Source organism: Heterocephalus glaber, unplaced genomic scaffold, assembly GCF_053883595.1.
Source record: "Heterocephalus glaber isolate CG9 unplaced genomic scaffold, H.glaber_assembly_v1.0 deba00001509, whole genome shotgun sequence".
In the NCBI taxonomy this organism is placed as follows: Eukaryota; Metazoa; Chordata; class Mammalia; order Rodentia; family Bathyergidae; genus Heterocephalus; species Heterocephalus glaber.
Window position 1 is genome coordinate 2,653,902 of NW_028258325.1, and position 24,524 is coordinate 2,678,425.

Genomic DNA, 24,524 nt, shown 5'->3' on the forward strand with positions numbered 1-24,524 from the left:
GATGGCTTCTGGTGGGGAAAGAGGCTCCATCCCCAGCCGCTGAGCAGCGTGTACCCAGCTGTCCTGGGGAGCCCAGCAAGGCAGCCCCCACAGCCCCCGCTCACTGCAGAGGGTCCCAGCGGGCCAGGGCAGAGGCACAGGCGGGACAGTGAGCCAGCCAGGCAGCAGCCGCTTCCCCTTGGAGCCCAGGGCATGTGGCTGTTGTACTCCTGCTCCAAACGGCTCCATACCCTGGTACATGGGCCTCTGCGGAGCGGCCTGGCCGGCCGGCGCTTGCTTCCCACCCTGCCAGGAAAGCGCACACAGCACGTGGCTGGTGTCCCTGGCCCAGGCAGGAGGGAAGGGGTCTGCCGGTCACACGGGGACCCCAGCATGCGGAGCCGGAACCCAAGGCTAAACCAGGTCAAGCGGGTGTGGAGGTGGCGCCGCTCCCTGGCTGCAAGACCGGCTGGCTCTGAGCAAGGCCTCGCCTCTGCCCAGCATGGCAGTGTCTTCGCACAGTCTCCCAAGGCTCTGCCAGGCTCCTGAAGGGTGGGGAGCACCAGGACCTCCCAGGAAGCAGGGAGCGAGAGATATCCCTCCGCTTCAGCCTGTGTTGCTGAATGTGTCCACACGAGGAGCCCCCTGCCCCAGCCCTCCTCACACAGGGAGGGAGCTGCGAGCACCAGCCTGTCCTCTGGCCAGGCTCTAGCTCGGGGGGCTGCAGGTCAGTGTGGCTTGTGCAAGGGACTCGCTGTGGCTGGCTTCTCATGTGACAGATCGGCCATGCCAGGCTCTGTGCAGCGTCCTCAGCCTCCCTGGGGGGCACTCGCTGCCCTGCACACAGCAGGTGGGAATCCTGACCTGTGGGAGCAGGAGCCGGGGCCAGCGGCCGCTCCCTTCCACACCCTTTGCTGCCATGCCATCCTCAGCAATAGCGAGGCCAGTGGCCCTTTGGCCTGGCCAAGGTCACCCAGTAGCAGGGACAAAGCGACCCTGCAAATCCTGACGCTGGAACTCACCCCAGGGTCTCTCTCCAGGAATTGGTGCACGGCGCTCAAGGCCAGCAGATGGGTGTGGGGACAGCCCTGCACCCCCTGTGCAGTGCTGGGAGCCTCAGCTCTGGGGCCCAGGAGCACCCAATGCACAACCAGGCCCCCGTGGCTTGGGCCCTGCATCTCCCGAACACTGGACACCAGCACTTGGGGAGGCCGGCAGCCTGGGAGCTACGGTGGCCTGGTGGGCCTGTGCATCTGGGCGGAGTCCCTGGACTCAGCTCCCACGCATCCCTGTGTGAAGGCGGCCCAATCCCCTGGCACCCCAAAGCCTCTCTCCGGACTCAGCCTTCCTCCCAGGGTCTAAGTACCAGGGGGCACGGGCTGCTCCTGAAGGCATCGCCCAGACGTGTCGGGCAGCAGGACACAGGAGGACAGGTCCTCCCCGTGAAGGGGCCAGCTAAGGGGTGGCCTGCGGGGCTCTTGGGCCCAAGCATGGTGGGTCATGGGGTCTGCTCTTTCTGCTGGGGATCCCTCATCACAGGCCTCCTGGCTGCTCCCACAGGGGCACCCTGCACCATGCGTCCCCTGAGGACAGCAGGGGCCAGGCAGGAGACGGGGCTCCCGGGGCCGTGTCCCCTTGCACTCATGCCTGTCCAAGAGGGCCTGAGCCATCCCAGCAGGGGAGCAGCACTTCTCGGGGTTGCAGGGCTGCACACCCCCACAGGGCCGTCTCTGGGGACCCCGGGACCTGCTCAGAGCCAGGAGCCCACGGTGCCTGCAGTGAGCTGATTCTCCTCACTGAGTGACTCGGAGCCTGCCCTCACCAGGGACAGAAGAGGGCCCCACCAGGACAAGCCTACAGACAGAGTGTAATGTGTGTGAGCTCCTGTGTAAAACTGTGGAGACGATTTTAAACGGAAATGCATAGGGCTTCTTTCAGGAAGTCAACAGAACTGTCATAGCTCAGACCGAGGCGCACAGGGAGGAGGTGGCCGGGAGCTCAGTCTGGGCCCGAGTAGCCAGGTGTGGAGCTGCGGCGTGCTGGCCTGCTGTCGGGCTCGGGACTGCTCCAGCCGAAAGCCTCACCTGTGAGGCGGGGCCCAGGAGGCTAGCGTTGGACAGGCCTGGAGTGGGCTCTGCTCCAGGTCCCCTCGGGAAGCGGGCTAAGCCCACGTTGCCCAACACCAATAGGCCACCACGGAGCGAAGTGGCCTTTCTGAGGCATCTGCTTCCTGCACGGGGAGGTCAGCGACCTCGGGAGGCCTGGTTCCAAGGACGATGGCTCACGGCACCTGCCTCTTCTTCTTGGGGGGCCGGGGCGGGCGCAGCTCCTGGGGCCCATGGGCAAACGGGCAGCTGGTGGAAGGCAGCACGCAGCCGTCGGGGTGGTGCGTGAAGAACCAGCAGATGCGGGTCTTGAAGGCCTCCGAACTCGGTCCCCGCTTGGCCTCTGGGTGCTTCTCCCTCTGCAGCTCCCGCCGCCAGTCGCGAATGTGGACTCGGCCGTCCAGAACTGAGGTGTGGACAAAGCAGACAGGGCCAGGACGTTACCCCAGATACCCGTTAACTCTCGGGGCTTCGTCACACGCCCACCGCGTGGAAGACTGACACCAGCCAGGGCCAGGCCACAGCAGAGAACGTGTGCCCACTCCCCGCTGGGCGCTGAGGGGCCTGGGGATCCGTAGAAGGGGCCAGCAAGGCCGGATGATCAGGGACCCGGAGCAGATGAGGACAGAGCCCCGTGAAAGCCCAGGGGACCCCTGTGGAGCTGGCCAGCAGGACGGAGGGCTGGGGACTAGGGTGGTCACACGTGGCCCTAACGCCTCCAGGTGGCCGGCAGACTGGGACCAGTGTGTCGCAGGCTCTGTCCCTGGCCAGGGAACCCAGCGTGAGACCCACACAGGACACCTGTGCTGGGCACCGGCCTCCACGTGTCAGCATCAAAGGCGAACAGGGAGGTGGAGGCCGGGCCCCCGGTGGCATGAAGTAAGCCGGGCCCACGCGTCTCCGCCACTCCAGCCCTCCAGACGCCCACGGCGTGGGGACACAGCCCTGGGAGCCGGAGGACGGAAGGGCCTCACTGCACAGACACCAGCCTGGAGGCTGGTGGGGCGGTGGCACAGGGACCATGCGGGCAGGGCGGGCCCGATGCTGGGCTGAGGAGCAGGGGCCGTGTCAGGCTGAGGCCCCCGGGCGGCCCTGGCCTTTCTCATGCCGTGGAGCCAACATTGCCACGGGAAAGGAATCCAAGGCAAGCGAGCCCACCGGGCTTCCCCGAGGCTGTCTCCCGACCCCAGAGGCAGGCGTGGGATGAGGGCCTCACTGTGTCAGTTCCTGGCGGCCACCGTGCCCCTGAGAGCAGCCAGCAGAGCTGCAGGTCGGCACCATCTTTCCCCTCAAAACAGAAAAAGGAGCCAGAGAGAGGCGCCTCCCATCCCGACCTGAGGGACAGCGGGGAGGATCCGTCTGCAGGGACCTGAGCCCTCTGTGGCACCTTGCTGCAAACCAGAGCCCGTCTTCCCCACCCTGACCCAGGCAGGCAGCCTCGGCTCACTTGGCCGGACGCGCTTGCTGCGGGACCAGGGCTGGAGTGGTTATCTGGGCCCAGAACCCACTGTGCATTCCAGGGGAGCCTCGGGGGCAAGCACACCCACCAGGGCCCTCAGGCAGGGCCAGCCTGGGGCCTCCATGCAGACTTGGGAGCCAGACCCCCAAGCCGAGCCCCTGCCCTGGGAAACTGGGGAACACAGCCCGGGGGACCCGAAAAACAGGATGGGGGCCCCGGAGAGGGCAGCAGCAGGTGCCGGGGCAGCATTGGCAATGCTGCTGCCTAGGCCCCAGGATACAGGGCAGCTCTGCAGCCCCTCCTAACACCCAACACCCTGGGCAGAAGGTGCCAGAGGAGCGGGCCTCGGAAACACAGCGGCCAGCTCCTAGCCCCTAGCCGGACCACCAACGGGCCCTGCTCCTGTGCCAACGTGCTCCTAATTTGACAATGGGGTCGCAGGAACAGTCCGAGCCACTCCAGCTCACTTAGCTCCTCACACTGAAACTCGGTGCACATCGAGCGGCCCATCTCCCCGGCCTTAGACGCCGGCGCCCCCCAACACCCAGCTCAGGCCCAGGGCAGACATGGCTGGGCTGTCACTGCCTCTCCACCGAGGCCCGGGCCCGGCCCACACTTGGCCACTCCAGCCGAGCGTGGATGAGGCCCGCCACTGAGCAGGGCCCGAGCAGGCCCTGGCCTCTCAGCCTCGCACCCGGGACTTCTCACGATTGCGGACTCTGCGGACTCGGCAGGCACAGAGGCGTGCAGCACCGGCTGACCCCAGTCGCTGGAAGCCCTCTTCCTTCCTCACCCCACCCTCGCTCGTTCCCTGAGAACAGCCACATTAGTTGTTAGTTTAGAAAACAAAACTGAAGAACCTCAGCCAGAGATAAGACCCAGCTTCCAGCATACTTTCTGCATGACTGGAAGGAGAATGTTTACTTGGACTCGGCCCCCACCCGCCTACTCAGAAGTGGCTCCCAAACCACCCCTGCCCCAGCGCACTGCAGAGAGGCATTGCACACATGCATATTGACCGTGGGGGAAGGCGCTCTTGCGAATTCAAAGACAAAAATGTGCTGGGAAAACAGAAAGAAGTGGACTCCCTCGGGCTGCAGCAAGTGCTTTAATGGATTAAAGCCCCGTGGAGGAAGAGTGGATTCCAGGCACAGATGCCCAGCTCAGCAACTCCGGCCGGCCTTGCCCGCCCATGCCCACACAGACGCCCTGCCCCTGCAGCACTCCTGAGAAGCTGGGACACGGGCGTACACCCTTGCTCCTGTGCACACACTCGCTCTCACACACAGGGCGCGTGTGCACATGCGGGGAGGGCAGGGAAGAGGCGCGGCAAGCACTCTAATCCCCAGGCCTAGGGTCTGTGGGCTGAGGTGCAGAGCTGCACTTCTGTCACCCATGTGTCCCCAGCTGACTCCCCCGGGGCAGCCTGACCACCCGCCTAGTGCAATGCAGAGGCAGCAGGGACCCTGCAGCCTGCTAAGGAGCAGTGCCACACAGCAAGCACAGACAGCAGGTCCCAGGGCGGCCACCCCCTCCCTCACCGGGGCTCCGCCCCTCGCACCGGCCAAGGCCTCATCCTCCTGGATGGCAGCAGCACCACCAGCCCCTAGGCAGGGAAGGCCTTGCAGGAGCCCTAGCTCCTGTTCTGCAGCCCCAGCCCAAGGGTCACTGCTCAAGTAAAGGCTTCCTGAGGCCGCACCTCCCTGCATGTGGGGACTGGGGCCCAGGGCAAAGTGGAGGCACGAGAAGACATCACTGTCTCTGCAGATGCCCTGGAAGGACACTGGTGCGGTCAGTGGGTTTGTGTTAATACTCCTACAAGCAAAAGGGAGAGCAGCTCCAGGAGGTGAGCGCAGCACACTGGAGGGCACAGGGGAGGAGATGCAGACCTAAAATTCCTTCCATCTCGGTGCCACCCGAAAGCTCACAAGATCGCAAGCACTGTGGACCTCTGTCACTTTTCGGACCTGGGTATATACACTGTGACTACCCAGGCCACGGTCCTTCCGCCCACATGCAGATCTGGAACCCGGGGCACTGGTGCAGGCGAGCCCAGCCCCGCCTCACGGCACAGATTCACCAGCCTTAGACTGAGGGTTGGGTTGGCACCCCAGCTCCACACCGACGCGGCTCTGGCAGCATCACCTGCAGCTGACCAAAGGCAAAGCTGTGCGCCCCACCCCAGCCAAGTTCTCAGGTGACAGGGGACACTGCCACCAGGCCTTCCGACCTGCTCGTGTGAGGAGAAGGCGAAGTGGATGGACTCCGGCATCCTGGACGGGAGCAGGCATGGGCCGGGTGTGGGCTGGGCCAGGGGCTGAGAGTCCAAGACGGCAGAGTGGCCACGGCCCCGCCCCGAGGGACAAGGCTGGGACGGCCAGGGTGGGCACAGGGGACTGCGTCCACTTCCAGCTTCGGAAGGCCTCAGCTCCCCGGAAATAAGCCACTCCAGTGAGTAGAGGGGAAGGGAGGAGAGTGGGGCCAGAGCGCTCGCAGGGGCCCCGCCGCGGCCTCCCTCACCTTCGAACACCTGGCGGCTGTTGCGCAGCAGCGTCTGCAGGCCTCCGCACTCGTGCTTCAGCCTCCGCAGGGTCGCCCTGTCCAGCTGCCAGGCCACTTCTGCCAAGGACAGGCTCTCTGTTGGAAGCGTTACACACCTGTGACCAGGCAGCTCTGCCAAGCCCCACAAAGCCCAGCCCGCCTTCAAGTCCTGCAGCGCCAATCCCTCGCGTGCTTAGCAGGCGGCCTCAGTGTCTCTAACGAAGGGACAGCTTGGCTGCCCACACAGCTCACACAGGGGTGACTACGGCATCGCCCGAGCTAGGCACAGTGCGGTTCTCCCTGCGGTGCAGACTGGACATCTCCCACAAGGGGATGGCGACTGCTCCAGCAGCCAGAGCAGCAGGCTCGGGGCCAGGGCATGAGGTGTGACAGGAGAGCACCTGCCCAGGGATGGGCTCCACCTCCAGAGACTTCGGCTTTGGGAACCTGCGTTCCTGCAAGCTCCCTAATCGGAAAGCCTGGCGGCAGTGAGGTCAGTTTATTACCCAATCTCCAACTGAACACGAGACCAGGGTGGTCTCCCTGGGTATACTTGGTAAGAGCCTCCTGCTGGCAGGCAGAGGATCTCACACCTCACCTGCGCCCTCCCACCTGGACGCAGGTAAGTGTGGACCAGAACCCAGCAGCCTCACTTGTGCTCACCTGTCCTGAGGCAGGGACCCTTCTTGCTGTCTCTCAGCAGTGTCCTGCACAGGGAGACGCCCAGGCCCAAGATGCCAAGGGCTCCGAGATGCACAGGTCCTGTGCCCGAGGGCAGGCAGGTGGGGTGGTGAGGACAGGATGTCCAATGACCACAGGCCCTAAGGCTACTGCATCCCTGAGGAGCAGGCTCTCCCAGCCAGAGGCAGCTGGAGACCTGCAGGCCTGCCCAGGGACAGGCAGGACCGGATGGGGCCATCTCTCAGAGCCACCTCTCCTGGAATCTGCTCATGGAAGGACTTCCTGTCCCCAGCACAGGCCAGCATCTCCCCACCCACATCACTGCCGTGGACAGGAAGTCAAAGTGCACAGAGCTCCTCTCCTGCAACCAAATTACAGACCTACAATGGCCCAGTGCCCAGCCCAGATTCCGGGGAACCAGGTGGCCAGTCTGCAGTCACACCGGCTACCTTCACACTGAGCTAGGGCCACTCTGGAGGGAGAATGCACAGCAGCTCTGTCCTCATGTGTGCCTGAGGTGAGCAGGGGGAGGAGGGAGGAAACTGGACCCTGCAGTCACAGACGAGGACAATGAGCCGGGGGAGAAGGGACTACTGCCCTACCCCGAGTTGCCTATGCTGTGCTGAGAAGGGGCAGAGAGACGGACGGGCTCCTTGCTGTCCTTCCTGTCCCCAAACTGCAGGAGCAGGTCTGTGAGGTGCCACTCCGCAGACATCCCCACACCGCCCTCTGGTGGCCAAACCCACAACTCCAGTGTTGCGCCCAGAAGCATGTCCGCCCCCCAGCTCCTTTGGGAGGCCGGAAGGTTCTAAGGTTTTAAAGAACTGAAATCAACCTTTTAGTAAGTGTAACAGCAGCTTGTCCTTCAGGCCTGTCACTCTTGAAAGCCACTAGTCATCCACGAGAATGATACAACTGTTCCCTCTTCTCCAAACGGATTCTAGTATTTGAGGGATTTCATGGAGAATTACATTACCAAATTATAATATTTCTAATTCCGGCCTTGGATTCAAGGGGAAAGGGCATTTTCCTGGCATTGAGAAACGTGATTTCTCGCTGCATAATTTCTAGACTGAAAGCAAGCAGCCCTGGCCATGGCCCCTGCCCCTGTGTCTGAAAGGTGGAGTAAGAGCCCGCCCTGGCCTCCTCCCTGGGCATCAAGTGCCCCATGCCAACCTCCCGGTCACACCAGGGGCTTCGCCAGCTCAGGGGACCACAAAGGACACACAATGTGCCTGCTGGTGCCACAGCCAGGCCGCTGGGCAGCCTACCTCCTCCGTTCCAGGCCTTGCAAGTCCCCTCCCGAGGACTTCCTGCGTGTGACTTCCTTCTGTTCAACAGCAAATCTGCCACCTGCAAAACCACCTGGTCGATAAAGTCTCGAGGGAGGGAGGCACAGTTCCTCACGCGCTCCACCTTTTCCCGAGGCTGGAATCCGGGCAGCCAGAGTCCCTCAGCCTGGGCCTCCGAGACCTCCAGGTCACACTGAGCCCCAGTGCCCCCGGTTCTGTCGCCATCTGGGTGATCGGAACTGCAGGCAGCGGCCTGGGGTGCAGGACAGAGGGGGCCCCCGCCAGACAGGCCCCGCCTGCTGTGAAGGTACCAAGTCCTCCGCTCATCCACACCTGCTTCCTCGGCAGGCGGGTACGTTCTGGATTTCCCGATGAGGCAGACCTGCATTTGCAAAGAGCAAGTCAGTGTCTCAGCCGGCTCAGGTGCTATGCCAACGTGCTCCTGGACTTCTGCTCTGGAGTACAGATTACATGAAAACTACAGACATCTGATACCAAAAACAATAAGCCTTTTCCCCCCCAGTGCTGGGCTGGAACCCAGGGCCTGGTGTATGAAGCAAGCACTCTCTGCTGCTGAGCTACACCTGTAGCCCTGAGGTAGCGAGCGGCAGAGGTACACGGCCGGGCTCATCACACAGAGCCTCACAGCTCCCCCGGGAGGCGTCCAAGCTAGGAGTTCACATGGCTGAGCTCAGTGCTGCTCACTGCCCTGAACATGGCCCTGGCGCCCACCTCCCTGGGCCGCACACCGCCCCGGGGCAGCAGACACAAGGAGGCCTAGAGGGGCCCGCAGGGCTGAGAGAGAACAGGCTCTGCAAGGCCCTGCCAAAGTGAGGACCCAGGCGCCAGGTGTGTCCATGCGTGTGAACCACCCTCCTGTGTCCCCAGTGGCGGTGCCGGGGGGCCTCCTTCTGCACCTCATGTGGGCATCAGCCACAGAGCCAGGGAGCAGGTGATCAAACAAAGCTGACTGGCATCAGAGCCCCTGGGACTCAATCTGCCAGCCACTCTGCCTGATCTCAGGAGCAGAGCAGCACCTTGGCTCTATTGCCAACGCCACCCGCACCCGCACCCGCACCCGCACCCGCTTGGTGGAAGGGATCCGAAGGCAGTCTTCCTCCATGTGGAAGCCGCAGGCCTCTCCCACCTCCCGGATGAAGTCCAGGTACTCGCGGTACTGGGTCTTCCTGCTCTGCCTGCGGCAGAACCTGCCAGCAAAGTCAAAGAAGCAACAGGGCAGCACGAAGAACCGGCAGTGGTAGGAAGACCTGGAGAGTCCAAGCAGAGACATGGGCTCGAGCAGGCTCGTCGGGACCAGCAGGAAGCTGCACGGCAAAGGCGCAAGGCAATGCGAGGACTCCCGGTCCTGCTCGGTATGGTTTATTACATGGAGAGCGAACCTCAGCCTCCCCAGCTGAGTCTGCGAGAGCAACGCAGCACGGCGTGTCCTTCAATCCCACGAGTCCAATTATTGACAAAAGATGAATTCCCACCACAGTTATCCTGGTGAACTGTGGTATAAATTTTCTGAAGTAGTCTGAGATTTCAGTTAGGAAACAGCAACTCAGAGGTGGGTGCGGCAAGGGCCAGCCACGTTCCAAAGTGCAACAGGTGGGATTTACCCTAAACTTAGCCCATGTATATACACATACCCCCCAATGAAACGCCGTCTCAGCAGCCTGAGCTCACCCTGCTCCCAGGGCTCAATGACCCAGTCGGGGCGCCCGCCCGCCCCAGAGCGTGTGTGAAGGACAAGACACGCCCCTCTCCTCTCACCGGGCCGCAATGACAGGGATCCAGGGTGTGAGCTCGTCGGAGTGGTTCCCGATCAGCCAGTCTGCAGCAGGGAAGAGGGTCTGGGCGCTCGGGGTGATGGCATTTTCCTGAGAGAGAAGCACAAGCCGAGACAAGAGCATGAGCCTCGGGCAGGGCCGCCGGGGCACTGAGAGCAAGGAGGCAGCAGCGTCGGCCCTTGAGGGAGCACACCACGGCCACGGCCCAGGGCCGCCCCGAGAACTCCAGCCAGGCTGACCGCCGTCCAAGATTGGAAATGCGCTGTTTATGTGAACTCGGAAAGGACCTTTAGGAGAGATGGAAGCGTGACCTGTCACCCTGTGGCAGGACACAGAAGGAACACCTGGCCGGGCCTGAAGGTGACTGTGCACACAAGTCCCTCTCAAGTCGTCTGCCTGGCGCTGTCACCTCTGCGCCCCATGCTTTCTGATGCTGCAGAGCGCTGAAAGGGAAAGAGGCCCCGGGGTGCAGAAGGAGTGGAGTGGGAGTGAGGCCCATTTTCTCACTACCACGGCCTCCTGCAGACACGCCGCAGGCGGAGATTCTACACCTGTTCTGGTTCTTAAGTAAACGACATGGCATGGTCCTCTATGTAGACGTTAAAAACAGAACACAGTACTGTTTGACCAGTTAAGTACATAACAATCTACGGCTGGAAAAATAAACCGATTCCCATTCATTCTTGATTGAAATGCGCCCATGTGTCTTTCTGTTGCTTCAATTAATCCAGACATAACTTACACTCAAGTAACTGCCACAGTCACACTGCAGCCATCTGGGCACACATAGGCCCTGGGGACACAGCCATGCCCCTCTCAGAAAGCTTTACCCGGGATGACAAACACAACATTCCTACTCTGCATACAGCTTCGCAAGACTAAGATAATTTGCAGTCATCACAATGCTGCTGTTGTAAACAGCCATTTTTTCTTAACACCTTCTAGCTTACAATCAAATGAGGCTTTTCAAAGAAGAGAGATTTGTGAAAGAAAAGAAGTTCCATGCCACAACTGACCTGCACTGGGGGACCCTTTAGCGGGAAACCCACAGATACCGTGAACTTGCTGACAAGACCACCCTGGTGTGACAATGTCCTTGGGGCAGAAAGCACCACCAAAGCCCCCGTCCTGGACACTGGAGTAAGCCACGCTGGTGCTGAGATGGGGAGCTATGCTACCTGGGGCTCGGGCAGGGCTTCTGCAGGCCAGAGAAGAGCCATGGCACGGGCAGCCAAGCCCACACCAGAACCTCGGGCCGCTCCCAAGGCACCACCCTGGGCCAGCTCTGTCCTCGCCTCATGAGCTAAGCAGCCTCACCAGGTGCATGAGAACCCACCCTGCACACACCGGTAGCCTCCCTGGCACACCTGCTGGGTCACCCATGCCCTTCACATGGGATTTAATCACTCACTGTGACGCGCGAATGTACAAGCAGTTACAAATCAGAATGCAGCAAAGCGTAATGAAAAATAAATACATAAAGAGATGCAAGGCAGCTACAGCAAGCTTCCCTTCCTTGAATCCTTTTCCTTTTTCGCAATATTAGTCTCTAAATAGTCTCAAAATTTTATTTTCTATTTACAGATGAAATGAAAACACTGGATCTTTTTTTCAAATTCGAGTGTGAGTCAGCGTGGGGCAGGGGTGGAGGAGGAGTCACGGCTGCAACTGGCCGCTGAGGACCCAGCCCATCGGCTCACCAGGATCAGCAAGCCAACACGCTGTCCCCTGCAGCCAGGGACCTGACCGCATCACCCCGCACACTTCAGCTGTGCACAAACCTTTAGAGGCAAGCCTGGCAGCTGTGCCCACAGCGCCACCCAGAGGGAGGGCAGCCGAAACCAATGCTGGAATGTCTGCACAGGCCGCCTGCCAGGGACAGCATGCAACAGATACTCGGCACAGGCTCTGGCCCAGCAGCACCCGGCAGCCCGCACGGAGCACAAATGTGCGCCACAGGCTCACCGACAGCTGTGGGCAGCCTCAAGTTGCCCTAATTTTTTTTTTTTTTTCCTGGTACCGGGGATCGAACTTGGGTCCTTGTGCTTGCGAGGCAGGTGGCGGAACCACTGAGCTAAATCCCTGGCCCTGCCCTGTCTAATTTCCAAGTCCTCAGACCAGCGGGATGTGCATGGTGAGCATGTTGCACTGACTACACAGACAGCCACTCCAACAGGTCCGCACACGGCAATGCCAGTACCTCTAGCTGAGTGTGGGGTCCATACATGTCCCAGATTTTCCTTCTTCGGACATCAATCCCTCTGCCTGGATGCTGAAATAACAATTCAATGCATCACTGAAAAGCAGCAGTACCGAGGGAAAGCTCTGCCACCAGCAGCGGGCAGGAGACCCTGGCATTTGCCGCCGGTACAGCGCAGTCTCAGCTCTGTGGCAACACTCAGTGCTCCGGGAAGGAACCTGAACTGAACCCTGCCAGCAGTCACTGGAGTCTTCAAGGGACCACAGTGGCCTTTGGTCCAGCCAGTGCCCAGGGAGTCTCATGAGAACCAGAGGCAGCACTTCACTCCCCACCTGGGTCAGTTTCCGGGTAACGGGGCTTCCCCTGCGGGCTCTCCCAAGGGGCCCCACTTCTCTCCATGAAGGAAGGAGGGGCGCAGGCACCTCCCAGGCCCCACACCACACTCCTCCGTATGAACCCGCAGAGGCGCATCTCACACCGCTCGAACTCCCACAGCTGTGCACGCTGCTCCTGCTGCCGGCAGCTACAAGGGCCACAGGAGGCGAGGCCACAGGGCGCACTCACCCCTTCATTGCATAGGATGTGGACCAGGAGGCCATTCCCACAGCCCAAGTCCACAAACGACTGTGGGGTGCTCACACCCCTCTCGGCTCGCTCCTCTTCCCACAGGATCTGAGGAAAGAGAAAGGCGGAGCAGAGCAGCAGGTAGTTCACTCTGCTCAAGGGTGAGGAGACACAGGTCCCACCAGGGCTGGCAAATGCCTGCCTGGGAGGGTGGAGGGAGGAGCCTTGTCTCAGGGCCTGGGCCTCTGCCTGGAGGGTGCTGGGCCCACCCATCCCCGCTGGTCTGAGGCAATGAAGGGAGCTTTGTTCAACAGGAGTCCAGACTCGGGGCTGCGGTGCAGCTGAACACTAGAACACAGGCCCAGCAGGCGCGGGGCCCCACCTCGAACGCCTCTCCCACCCACCCCCACCAAAAAAAGAGCCCACATTTGCTTGGTTATCTGTGGGCATGGCTTTCTAGATATGATAGCCTCTTCATGCTTTCCCTATATCCTTCAAGTTTTGTATACTTTGATAATCCAAAAACATGCTATTTCTAAACCATCTAAGAGAAATTCAAAATTGAAGGGAAACTGGAAATTATTTAGCCCAAACATTTGATGAATAAAAAAATCAAACCTACAGTACTAAATTAGAGGTCACGGATGAATTTGATGGGCTGGTGAGCAGCTAAGGAAAGGTCTGGGGGCAGAGATGCCGAGGCCCAGAGCGAAGGCTCACGCTCCTCCACTCCTCCACTCCTCCTCAGTCGCTGTTAATTACAGTCCAGCCTGCACTTGGAGTTCAGGGCACAGTCCAAGCTTGATTTACACATAGTACCTAGCAAAGTGAAACCATCACACCCTAACTGACCTGGGCGAACACCCAATGACCAGGCAAGCTATGGAGCTGGTAAATGTCCTTCACTAGTGGCCTCTGCCTGCAGCGGCCCTCACGCACTCCGCGGAAGTTCTTACCAGCAGGTAGGACGCAATAGCCACATCTTCGTAGACAAACTTTTCAGGATCAGTCACCTCTGGCCACACCTGCAAGTTTTTCGAGATCATATGTAAACTGTCATTCAGTTTCCCTACTACTTTACAGACTTAAAGCACCCTAAAAAGCATAACTCCAACTGAACTGATCCCACAATCAAATAAAAATTATAAGCTCCTCCCCAAAGTGCAAATTTACAATTGATTTTTTATGAGATTTACATAAAGACACACAAAATTACCGTGCTACATGTGTGTAACAGGACACGTCAATACACTGTAACCCAAAACAAGATTTTGCAATACAGGCACCTGGACATCAGAGGAAATGCTCGCCTACAGTTTCCCCACACTCGTTTGGATAAAGACAATGAACAAAGAAACGAAGGAGTGAGGAAAGAAACAGGCCAGGGACCAGAGAGCAAGGCTCCAGCCCCCACCCTCCCACACCCACCCTCAGTCTCTTGGGGACCAGCCGGGCCCCTGCGACATGAGCACAAAGCCTAGGCCTGACTAACAGGATGGCCATCGAGGCACCTCACAGGCTGCACTGGCTGAGCAAAGGTGCCTCAGCCTTACTGCTAAAATCACCAATGTGCAGAACAGGCTTGGCAGAGAGGAAAAGCCAAAGACCAAGGTGAAGCATTGAGGCTGATCTCGGGAGGAGCACGTGACAACTCAGACGAACCATTGCTCTGAACCATTTAAAAACCCATAAAAGTGTGTGCACCTTCTCGAAGGTACTGAGTCAACAGTGGGATGGTGGAAGGCCACTGGGCCGGGGGCTGCGGAACAGCAGAGCCCAGCGGTGACAGCTCACCCCATGCACAACGCTCGAGGTGCACCAGCAGTGTTAACGTTCACTGCTTCAAGCCTACGGCTTTTGGGGTGCTCATCACAGCACAGGTGACTAATCAAAGGAGACGCTATCATGAAATCTATCTCCTTTGGAAGTACGGTACACTCTTTTGTACTTTAGCTTTCCAGGGCCAGGGATTTAGCCCATCGGCACAGTGCCTGCCTGTACTTTAGCTTACTGTATGTTTTCTTATAAATCTCTAAATTTATAATAAAGAATTACAGGTAATTAGTAACTAAAATTCAATATTCAATTAAATTAAAACTTCCCCTTTGAGCTATTGAAAAAAATAACGTCCAAGAAAAAAGAAACAGCCCCCCTCCGCACTACATCTGAGGCTGCTCGAGTGCGGCCTGCAGCACCACCACTAAGCAGACGAGTCTGGACTCCTCAGCCTCTGCCATCTGAACACACGGCAGGGCCCGGGACTCACGGTCATGTCACCTCGCTCAGCAGGGCTCCTGGCCGGCACTCACCCTAACCATGTCCCTGTACTTCTCCTTGAGCTCCTGGTACAGCACGCTGTACCTCCCGATGGACACGAGGGAGAGGGTGCTTCTGAGCTCGCGCTTGCTGCTGGCCACGCACCACCGGGCCAGCCTGCCCAGCAGCTCCCCTCCCAGCCAGGTGCATCTGGGGTAGATAGCCCCATCCGACTGCCACTTCTCTGGACAGAAAATCAAAACAGATATGAACCTTTAAAAGCAAGAGAAATATGAGTAAGCAGGGCTGGTTACGATTTTCAGTTTTAAGCTACCTGTTTATTTACCAAAAGAAGAGCAGAAACCATCGATTTATTACAAAATATTTTACCAAAAACCATAAAACGATTTGGGGGCAGTTACAGATGTGTCCTCCACTAGAGAAAAGCACGCTGTACCACAGAGTGAGGCCTCTCCAGCCTGGAAGCACGTGTTTCGTGCCCATGGCTTTGGTCTGCTCGGCTTCCTCTCTGCCCTGGCAGACCCAGATACCCAGGGGCCCTGTCCACCCACGTGCTCAGTAAGGAATGAAAGCCTGCAGCCCACGGAGGGCAGGTGGGACCCACCCAGGTAACAGTGCCCGATGCTAGGCCTACAGCTTGGGCAGCATGCTGAGGAGAAAGCATCAAGTTTGTTGAGCCCAAGAAAAATGGCTACAAGCAAAGAGGCGACACTCAAGGTGGGTCCCAAAGAACACCCAGGACAAGGCTGCTGGAGGAGAGAGGCTGGGACTGGCCCGGGACAAGTGTGAGTGGTCAGTCAATCTGAGGAGAGCTGGGACTTGCAGGCTTTCTGCAGCCAGGGCGCATCGGAGGGACACAATCCAGACCCAAGAGCCTCGGGTGTCAGAACCAGAAGGGGCTGGGAAGGCCCCGCTGCTTCCTTTGCCTGCAGGGCTCTGTGGACAGGGCTTCCCTCTCCTCCCCTGGCCTTGGGGCCCTTTCCCCTCATCCCCAGAGGCCTGCAGGCCTGCTCCCCATTCAGTCAGGCTTCCCATTGCCTGTCACCTTCCCCACCCGCCTGACAGGCGTCAGGCACAGCGCTGCCATTCCTCCCGAGGGTCCCTGGCTCAAAGCCATTTATCTGGGTTTCCTCGCCAGCACCTGGCACGGGCTGGGCACACAGCCCTGCTAAAAAGGAACCATCCGACCTGCCTCACACCCGTGCTCCACTGGAATGCAGGGCATCTGGCCCCCCGGTGTGGCTGGTGCCCAAGTGGATGCAGTGACAGCCGCCTGGCGGGGGTCACACCGGAAATGCCATCCTGAAAGGATGGGGTGGCAGCCAGTCCCCTGGGGTTCATCAAAGAACAGTCAACCTGAGTCCTGAGACAAATTTGCCCAGAGCACCCAGTGCACCCGGCGCTTGCCAGCTGCCTAAGCACACTCCCTCGGGTGTCTCCTTGGAGCTCACTGACAGCTCAGGCATGAGCTCAAGCCAGGCGTGAGCACAGGCGAGCGCACCGAGGATCTCAGGCACCAGGGCAGGTCCTCGACAATTCAGGGTGACTCTCGATGGTTCTCAGGGCCACAGCTCCTAGGGACTATGTACTTCCCCAGGCTATAAGCCTGCAACAGACCTCTTGGAAGCCCAGCCCAGCCCCCCCTCAGAGGCTACGATTACCAGACCCGCTTCACAGGTGAGAAGGCAGATGGCCAAGGAGGCAGAGTGACAGACCAAGGGCGTACCACCAGTGGGAGCGCCCAGGGTGTCCAACGCCAAACCTATGCTCTGCCTTTTCAGCCCTCTGCTCTCTCAGCAGCCAAGTGCAGAGGGCATGACACCCAAGAATGCCCTCGATGGGACTGGCCAGGCATGGCGACACCAAGGAATAGCCTAGAATGGGCTGGCCAGGCATGGCTCTCAGCATCAGTGGGGGAGCAAGGAGCAGACTCACCCTTCCACTGACTCACTCATTTTAAAAGAATGAAGCAGAAATCAACCAAATGCCACATTCTTTGCAGAAGCCCAAACATCACACAGGCTCGAGGTACTGGTTAGAGCACCCTTCCATAAACATTTCTGTCTTTGTCAGCCCTGCTGTCACTGGGACAGAGTCACCTTCAAGGAGGAAAAATTTGTTCTGGCTCACAGCTTCAGGGGTTTCAGTCCACAGCCAGCTCCATTGCTTCTGGCCTGTGGCGAGGCAGAAACATCACAGCAGTAGGGCATGGTGGAGCAGAGCTGCTCACAGGATGGCTGCCAGGAAGGGGTGCGGGGTAGAGCCGGGAGGAAGGGGCTGGGACAAAATATACCCTTCAAAGACACAAGCCCACCGCCCCACTTCCTCCCAACCCATTCAGCTACGAATTCATCCACACATGATTCACTCAATGAAGGTAGATCCAGTGATTTTCCAAAAGCCCACTGGCACCCAATCCTTCAACACAATGAGCCAAATACACAACAGGAAAGGCAGCACCACCCACTCCAGTCAGCCAGGCTGCAACTCACACACAGGACCAGCGCCAGCAAGAACCAGCAGAGACATCAATCAATGAGGACCCACTCTGCTATCGGTGGACCAAAATCACATAGCAGGGAGGCAGCAATCGGCTGTCCAGGTCTTACCATTCTGCTGGGCTGCGACTGAGCTGAATCTGATACACATTGCTCATCTTCACCTCTAAATTCCCCTCATCATCTTCTTCCAGAGGTAAGAAAGTTACAGTTCCATTGGGGACATCTGGAAAAAAAAAAGAAAGACAGACAATGATGACAGATTACAACTGCTTAGCTGGGTGTCTCATCAGAGCAGAGACAACAGTAAGGAGTATATCAGGAGGCTTCCCTCCCTTAGAGACTTCGTGTGCGTGCGTGCGTGCGTGCGTGCGTGTGTGTGTGTGTGTGTGTGGGGGGGGGAGCACAGTGGGAGCTTTGTGCTTATTTACTGCAACAGCCCCCACACACCAGGAGCTAAGGGAAGACTGAGCCGCATCGGCTGGAGAGAACAAGGGCCTCTGCCCTAGCTGAGTGTCGCCGATGACCTTGATCTTCTGACACGGGCAACGTAGAACATCACTCAGTCACGAGAGGCTGGTTTCGGACACTGCACAAGGTTCCAGGCACTCCTAACCCAGGGCCCCGCCTCACACAGAGTCCTCTTGTCTCAGGGTCTCCGGACCCTCCACTCACCTTCTCATCAAAATGCCTGCAGAGCAACTTATCCCTAACATGAATTTATGGCATTACATCAGTTTGTATGGAAACTTAGATTTATGAAGTTCTACCTCCACAATCAATTATGTTTTCTTTTGATATAAAAAACTAGCAATATCAAAGTTAGAGATGAACATATGCCTCAATTCACCAACAAGTATAAGCAATCAAAATCCACCTTCCACAGAAGGCAAAAAGAACAGCAGCTTGTTACAGCAGCAATAGGAAACTCATTCACTGCTGAATGAAGTTTGAGGCATGGAGTGGCTGAAGACTCAAGGCCAGAGATGCTCAAAATAAGTGTCTGAAATTTGACAAACACTGAAAACTAGGACATTTCCAGCCATCCAACCACCAAGCTCTTTCGCATCGGTCTCAGCGTACACTGCTTCCCTTTCATTTGTCTCTTTACCTGCTAAACTCCTATTTATCATTCAGCAACCAGCACATCCTTCACCTTCTCCCTGAGGCCTTCCAGACACCAACCACTCCAATCAGTTATCCCATTTTCTGTCCTGAGGGCATACAGTATATTTCTATATGGCCCTCCCAAAAAACCAATCCAAACCTACAACCTCTCTAGAACACGACAAAAGGAAGTGTCCTACTCGGCACCTTTAGGGCTTTTTCACTGACCTGAGGTTTAATGAATGCTTTTCAATCTAATTGTATTCTCTCACTATCAAATACGTTCTTACCCTGCACGACTATTTCTCTCCTCGGAGCTGTAACCAAGAAATGCGGGCTCGTTTTCGGGATGACAGTTCTGAGGACCAGGTCGAGTTCGTGCGGCGCCTCTGTCTGTGATTCTGCTCCGGAGCGCGTGAGGAATGACAGCATCTCCGGATGACCACAGACGAGACTCTGAGAAAAACGGTCCCAGAGCGAACCCAGATCAGCGGCGGGGTCGTCTTCCTCCCCGCTTCCAGTCCTATGGGGCTGCTCCGCAAGCAGAGGTGCTGCGGCTGCTTCTCTCTGCTCCTTCCCTTGCTGGGGTGGGCCCTGAGTCTCTTCAAGTCTGAGACAAGATGTGTCCTCCTCGGGACCTACTCCCGGCCTGGGACCGGGATGCCCCTCGACAGAACTCCGGCCAGGTCCCGGTCTCTCCTGGGGTCCGCATAAGGCCGCGCCTCGTTCCTGCTCGGGGCCTGCGCTCGGCCAGGTGCCGTGGTCTTCCTCGGGGGAACCCCAGCGGGTCCCCGGGCCCTCTTGAGGTCTGCATAAGGCCGCGCCCCACTCCTGATCCGGGCCCGCGCTCAGCCTGGGGCGGAGGGCCTCGGCCCGGGGCAAAGTGGCACTCTGGCGGGCCTCCAGGCGGGCGCCGCACAGCCGCTTGTTGGCCACCTGCGGCCTCTCCAGCCACACTGCCACCGCCGCCCAGAAACCCCCAGGGAGCAGCGCGTAGGAATCGCACACCGATCTCCGGCCCACTTCCGCCATGATCCACCGGCAGCAAGAACCCAGGCTTCGTCGCGGTTGATGACGCACTTCCGGCGGCACGGTGCCGGTAGGGGCGGTGGGATTGGCCGGAAGCGGAAGTGGCGGCCTTGTGTGGCGTTACCTGCTGGTATCCGTTTTAGCTGTTAGGGCTTTTGGCTGTTTATACTGTTTTTCCCTTTGGGAATCCAGCCAAAGTCGTGGCTGCCCGAAAGTTCTGTGGTTACAGCTGAGTTTTGCAAGCGACTCTGGAGGCGGCATAGTTATGGGCTCATTCACGTCACGCAGGGTGCCTGAAACCCTTCGGCCCCAGTGTGGATTATTGATGGGATTCGGGGCCAAGACTGGGCCTCTTAGAAAAATGCCCCTTTCTTTCTTTCTTTTTAAATTTTTTTTCTTTTTTGGTACCGGGGATCGAACTCGGGTCCTTGCGCTTGCAGGGCAGGCGGCGAAACCACTGAACTAAATCCCTGGCCCCCTTCCCCTTTCTTTCTGTACCTGCGTTTCGAGTTGCTTTCCTTCTAGGAGAGTTGGGCCAGTAATTCCTTAGTGTGAGCACAACCGAGTTGGAATTTTGTCCTTCCCTGAAGGATCTCTGAAAATCAAAGCGAAGTGAAAACTAACTCAAGTCATGTGATTTATCAGAGTGGAGAGCACAGACCATACTGTGGCAGTAAATACAGCAAAAGACGACTGAGTGGCACAGCCTCCCAAACACCTGCTTGCTAGAGTCTGTTGCATCTTTAATCCTCTGGGTTGTTTTTTAAATACAGTCTGTGTTAGATTACTAGGGCTTCTGTGACAGATTACTGCAAAGGGAGACACATTTATTCTCTCACAGTTCTGAGGGCTCTGAGGAAGAGTCTGTCCCTATTCCAAACCCAGCTTTACAGTTACCAGTGATCCTTGGTGCCCCTGCCATGTTTTGACTTCCTTCTGATCTCCATCTCCACGGTCACATCATGATCTCCCTGTACTTCCCGAGTCTCCTTTACTCTTCTAATAAGGATACCACTCATTGGCTATTAGGGCCACCCACATCCAGGATAAACTCATTTTAACTTGATTATGTCTGAAGGAATTGGACCACCACCATCCTAGTCTAAGCAGACGCCACTAATTCCTTCCCCCTGCTATGCTTGTACAGCTGCAGCAGGTGTCTCGTGGGTCAGCAAGGCTCAGTAAGCACAGCTACACCCTATAATTCAGATTCATGGTTCAGCCTTGCTCTTGACAAACAGCACACAACTCCTTGTACATCCCCAAGCCACATTCTGGGAAGATAGCCACAACTCCTTTTTACTGAACTCTCCCCCTCAAAAGTCCCATTGTGACTTTCTTTCTACAGCCCCCCTATATGCTCATGACCCTATAAAGACCTTAGAGCCTGTGTAAGAGTTACTGATCTGGTGTCTAGTGCCAGAGTGGTCCTTCTCAGGTTTGTTCTGAAATAAACCTGTACCGATGACCTCATATCCTGCGTCTTTTCCTTTTGTTCTAACATTTGGCACCCACTGTGGGGCACAGGTCAAGGAGACTAACCCCAATATCCCCCACCTCTTCCTTTTGTGAATAGCATCTCAAAGGCCCTATTTGGAAATAAGATCACACATGCCAGATAAGATTAGGACTTCATTTATCTTTCAGGGAACACAATTCAATTTCAACACCTTTCAAAGGGCAATCACTGTTTGGGGCAGTCAATTAACACTCTCTAATAGTTAACATTCCTATGTGGAGAACTGAGCAAGGATTTGACCCAAAATCTTTTGTTTTGTTTCTGTTTTGAATTTTTGAGACAGGGTCTTCTATGTAGCCCAAGCTGCCTGTGAACTTCCAGAGATCCTCCTGCCTCAGCTTCCTGAGTGCTGGGATTATTGGCATGCATCACCATTCCTGGCTCTACAGTTTTAATAATGGAGATGGATACAAAATGTAGGTCTAGCTTTGTTCTGCTTTTAGTTAGCTATTGGGCATTTGTAGGCACAAGTGGAGGTGTTTTGTTGGTTTTTTTTCTTTTACCAAAAGTAGCTCCCAGGTTCCTACTGCCTCAGAAGGGAACAAAAATGTTTTTAATGAGTAACAGGTCAAGAGCTCAGGAGTTCGTCCTCTGTCCCTATGGTGGTCTCCACCTGTGTCACTTGGAGATAACTGAGTTAAAGAGAAATAACTTTTTTTTTTTGGTACCGGGGATCGAACTCAGATCCTTCTGCTTGCAAGGCAGGCGGTGGAACCACTGAGCTAAATCCCTGGCCGAGAAATAACTTTTAAAAAAAGATTTTTAAGGGAGTCCTGACTCCAGGAGACCTGACTGTACAAATAAGAAAAGTACAAAACTACTTCCCAGAGTTATAGCAGTGCTTGGGACAAGCATAAATCACTCTCCTGTCCGCAAAGGTTGTCACCCATCTACACATATTTGTTGGTCCTAATGAGAGTCAAAGGCAAGGTTTTCATTGAGAACTTAGGAGCCACCAGCAAGCCTTCATTAATTTGAATGTGGGGTTGGGTTGGACTTTCATGCTCATTTCACTGGATCTCAGGATGCAAAGCACTTTTGCTTCTGCATTCAGCTGGGTGTGGAACAGCCTTTATCAAACAGCAGGGAGGCAAGTGTGCACCACGACTTCTCCACACTCAACAAAATCCTGCTTCAGTTAAATGTGGGCTCAAGCCCTCAAAACCCTCCTGTTTGCTGAGCTCTGTGATCTCATGGTCATGGATCCTTCTTGGCCCTAAGGCTTTATTGTGTCCTGGAACCGGCTAATTTACACCCAGCTTCTCTGCTGCTTGTCACATTGGCATAGCAAGAGAGAGGGAGAGACCAACCCCAAAGAATCATGCAGGTTCAGGGCTTTGGAGTGCAGAGTCATAAATCCAGGAGCCTGTGTTTGGGGGAAAACAGAAATGTCCAGTTTGGTGTAGGCTTTTTTTCTATTTTTTGAGACAAGGTCTTGCTGTGTAGCCCAGACTGGCCCCAAACTCACAGCAATCCTCCTGCCTCAGCCTCCCAAGTGCTGAGATTACAGGCGTGTGACACCATACCCTGGTGTGGGCTTATACAGTTGCATACGGACATGTTGGTCCCCTTCTGGAAACCACCCCAACTAATGAGTCCACTTGACCTGTTCACTGATTTCCACCTCCAGCACCCACAGGGTTTGGTTCCTGGCTGCCTTTCCAACTCATTTCCCAACCCTGTACCCCATCTGTGAATGGTCTTCCTGTTCTTCAGACAGCCAAGCTCACTGCTACCCCGAGGCTGCCTTCTGTGTTCCTTTCCTTGGAATGCACACTCTGGGGTCTTCTCTCCATTCAGGAAGCATGGGAAATGTCCCCTCTTCATATGGGGCTTCCCTGCCACCAACCAAACAGCCCTCAGCCACTTTGTGTGTGGCTGCCATTTGGTTTTCTCATAATTACAATGTGTTGCTTGTCTCTGGTCCCCTCGATGCAGAGGATCATAATACTGATCATGCCCAAAGCAAGCTGTGAAGAGCTAAACCCACAATTGACTTGTTTATAGAAGTGAGTCCGGCCGAAGCCTACGTGCTGAGGTCAGAGTAACTTGCACCCAAATTCCGTTCCCACAATTAAAACCTTCAGACTAGAAGGACAATGTTCTAATTACAATCATATATTTTGTCTATTCTGTTCCTAATTTGAGAAGGCTTTGTCTTGTCCTTTCTGAGTCTTGTTTACATTAACTTCCATAGAAACTGCACATAACTCACCTTTACCCCAATTGATTCCCAATAAAAGTCAGCACCTGGGACTGGCCAGCGCCTTTGTCAGTTGCACCCGCATTGGTCTCCTGGCCCCCACTTTTTCTCTTAGTTCTGTCTCTTACTGTGTTTTTTTCTCAGGCCTGTGTCACACACTGGGCAGGTGGGGACTAGAGACTTACTCCAGGAGTCTTCAGACTCCCTGGAGAAAGGATTCCATTAGGTTGGGGACCCAGACTAGCACATCCTCACTGCCCGACCATATTTTTTAGTGCTGCAGGAGGGCTGTGTAGAGGGCAGAGGGGCCTGGAATCTCTCTTGGAGTGAAGTAGCCTCCAGCCAGAGGCTGCTGGGCTGGACAGGAAACCAGCAAGATCCAGGCTTAGGCCAAGGCTCTGATGTAGTCCCAGGGAGCAGTCTTGTAGGGTGAGAAAAACTTGCCCTCTCCCCCCTGGGTTTCCATCACTGAGTCTGAAATGAATGGACAGTCAGCTGATTAATGGGAGAAAATCCACATTTAATTACTGATGTTCCTGCAGTTGGAGACGGTTCAGAAGATGGAAGGTTATATAGTGTCCTGAGCTACGGAAAGACCGGGGCTCGGGGCCAGGGGTGGGGCACAGCAAGTGATGGGAGGGTGAAGGGAGCATGGTGCGGTGACCAGAGGCTGCCCTCCCATGCTGCAGCGGCCAGGGTGGTCTGGAGCCCCTTCCTGACACGGCCCCTTCACTCACATCAAGTTTCTTTTGCAGATGTCAGTTTCTTTTACAAGCACAGCTCTGCAGAGCTGCTTCTGCATCTACTCTGAGACTAACTGGCCCAAGGTATGCTGCCTTTGTACACCTTGGAGCAGCACATTCTGGTCTCCTGCAGGAAGATTTTGGGGTCTCTAGGTAGCACCATCCAGTAGGACTTGCTGGGAGGCTGGAAATGTTCTCTGTCTGCATAGTCTAAGAAGCTAGCCGCACATGGTTACTCTTGGCAGTGAAGCTAGTGCCGCTGGGAGCTGATCAAATTAAATGCACAGGGATTTTCATTTATTTAACAAAGGCACATTTGAATTTAAGCAGCCACATGACACTGGTGGTGGCAGGGGTGTTAGACTTGGCTGGGGAGAAACTCAGTCAGGGTCCCCCGAGTCCCTCCACACTGGCTTCTCAGTGTCTAAGTGCTGGAGGCTGAGGGCAGGGCGGAGTCTCCACCAGGAGCCCCAGTGCTCTTTGGGTCCTGAGTACCAGCCCATCGTGCTGATCAGAAGCCAGCTGCAGCCAGAA

The 24,524-nt window shown here is 56.6% G+C and overlaps 1 protein-coding gene across 8 annotated transcripts; it reads right to left on the minus strand.

Annotated features, from left to right (window-relative positions):
* Nucleotides 1–1,885: 1,885 nt before the first annotated feature.
* Trmt44 (tRNA methyltransferase 44 homolog) lies at nucleotides 1,886–19,578 on the minus strand. 8 transcript variants are annotated; one of them, XM_021260353.2, is made up of 13 exons: nucleotides 18,787–19,578; nucleotides 17,501–17,615; nucleotides 14,924–15,143; nucleotides 13,571–13,639; nucleotides 12,615–12,722; nucleotides 12,051–12,122; nucleotides 9,834–9,940; nucleotides 9,142–9,325; nucleotides 8,391–8,439; nucleotides 8,037–8,118; nucleotides 6,748–6,846; nucleotides 6,064–6,180; nucleotides 1,886–2,490 (listed from the first exon to the last, which is right to left on the minus strand). In XM_021260353.2, exons 1-13 carry the CDS (start codon nucleotides 19,526–19,528, stop codon nucleotides 2,223–2,225), a joined length of 2,232 nt encoding a protein of 743 aa, XP_021116012.1. In that variant the 5' UTR covers nucleotides 19,529–19,578; the 3' UTR covers nucleotides 1,886–2,222. The 8 variants fall into 8 exon arrangements, 7 of the variants coding, with proteins under 7 accessions (XP_021116012.1, XP_004847408.1, XP_021116009.1 ...); XM_004847351.3 differs by lacking the exon at nucleotides 6,748–6,846 and having other exon boundaries at nucleotides 18,787–19,577; XM_021260350.2 differs by having other exon boundaries at nucleotides 8,037–8,439; nucleotides 18,787–19,577.
* Nucleotides 19,579–24,524: the final 4,946 nt, after the last annotated feature.

Excerpts from the sequence above, each read along its gene's own strand:
- Trmt44 (XM_021260350.2), bottom strand. The coding sequence starts at position 19,528 with ATGGCGGAAGTGGGCCGGAGATCGGTGTGCGATTCCTACGCGCTGCTC. Across the intron at positions 12,123-12,614 it reads ACATCCTATGCAATGAAGGG|CATCCAGGCAGAGGGATTGA; the intron begins GTGAGTGCGCCC and ends TTGTTATTTCAG. Across the intron at positions 6,847-8,036 it reads CAAGGCCTGGAACGGAGGAG|GACCTGTGCATCTCGGAGCC; the intron begins GTAGGCTGCCCA and ends CCTCGGGCACAG.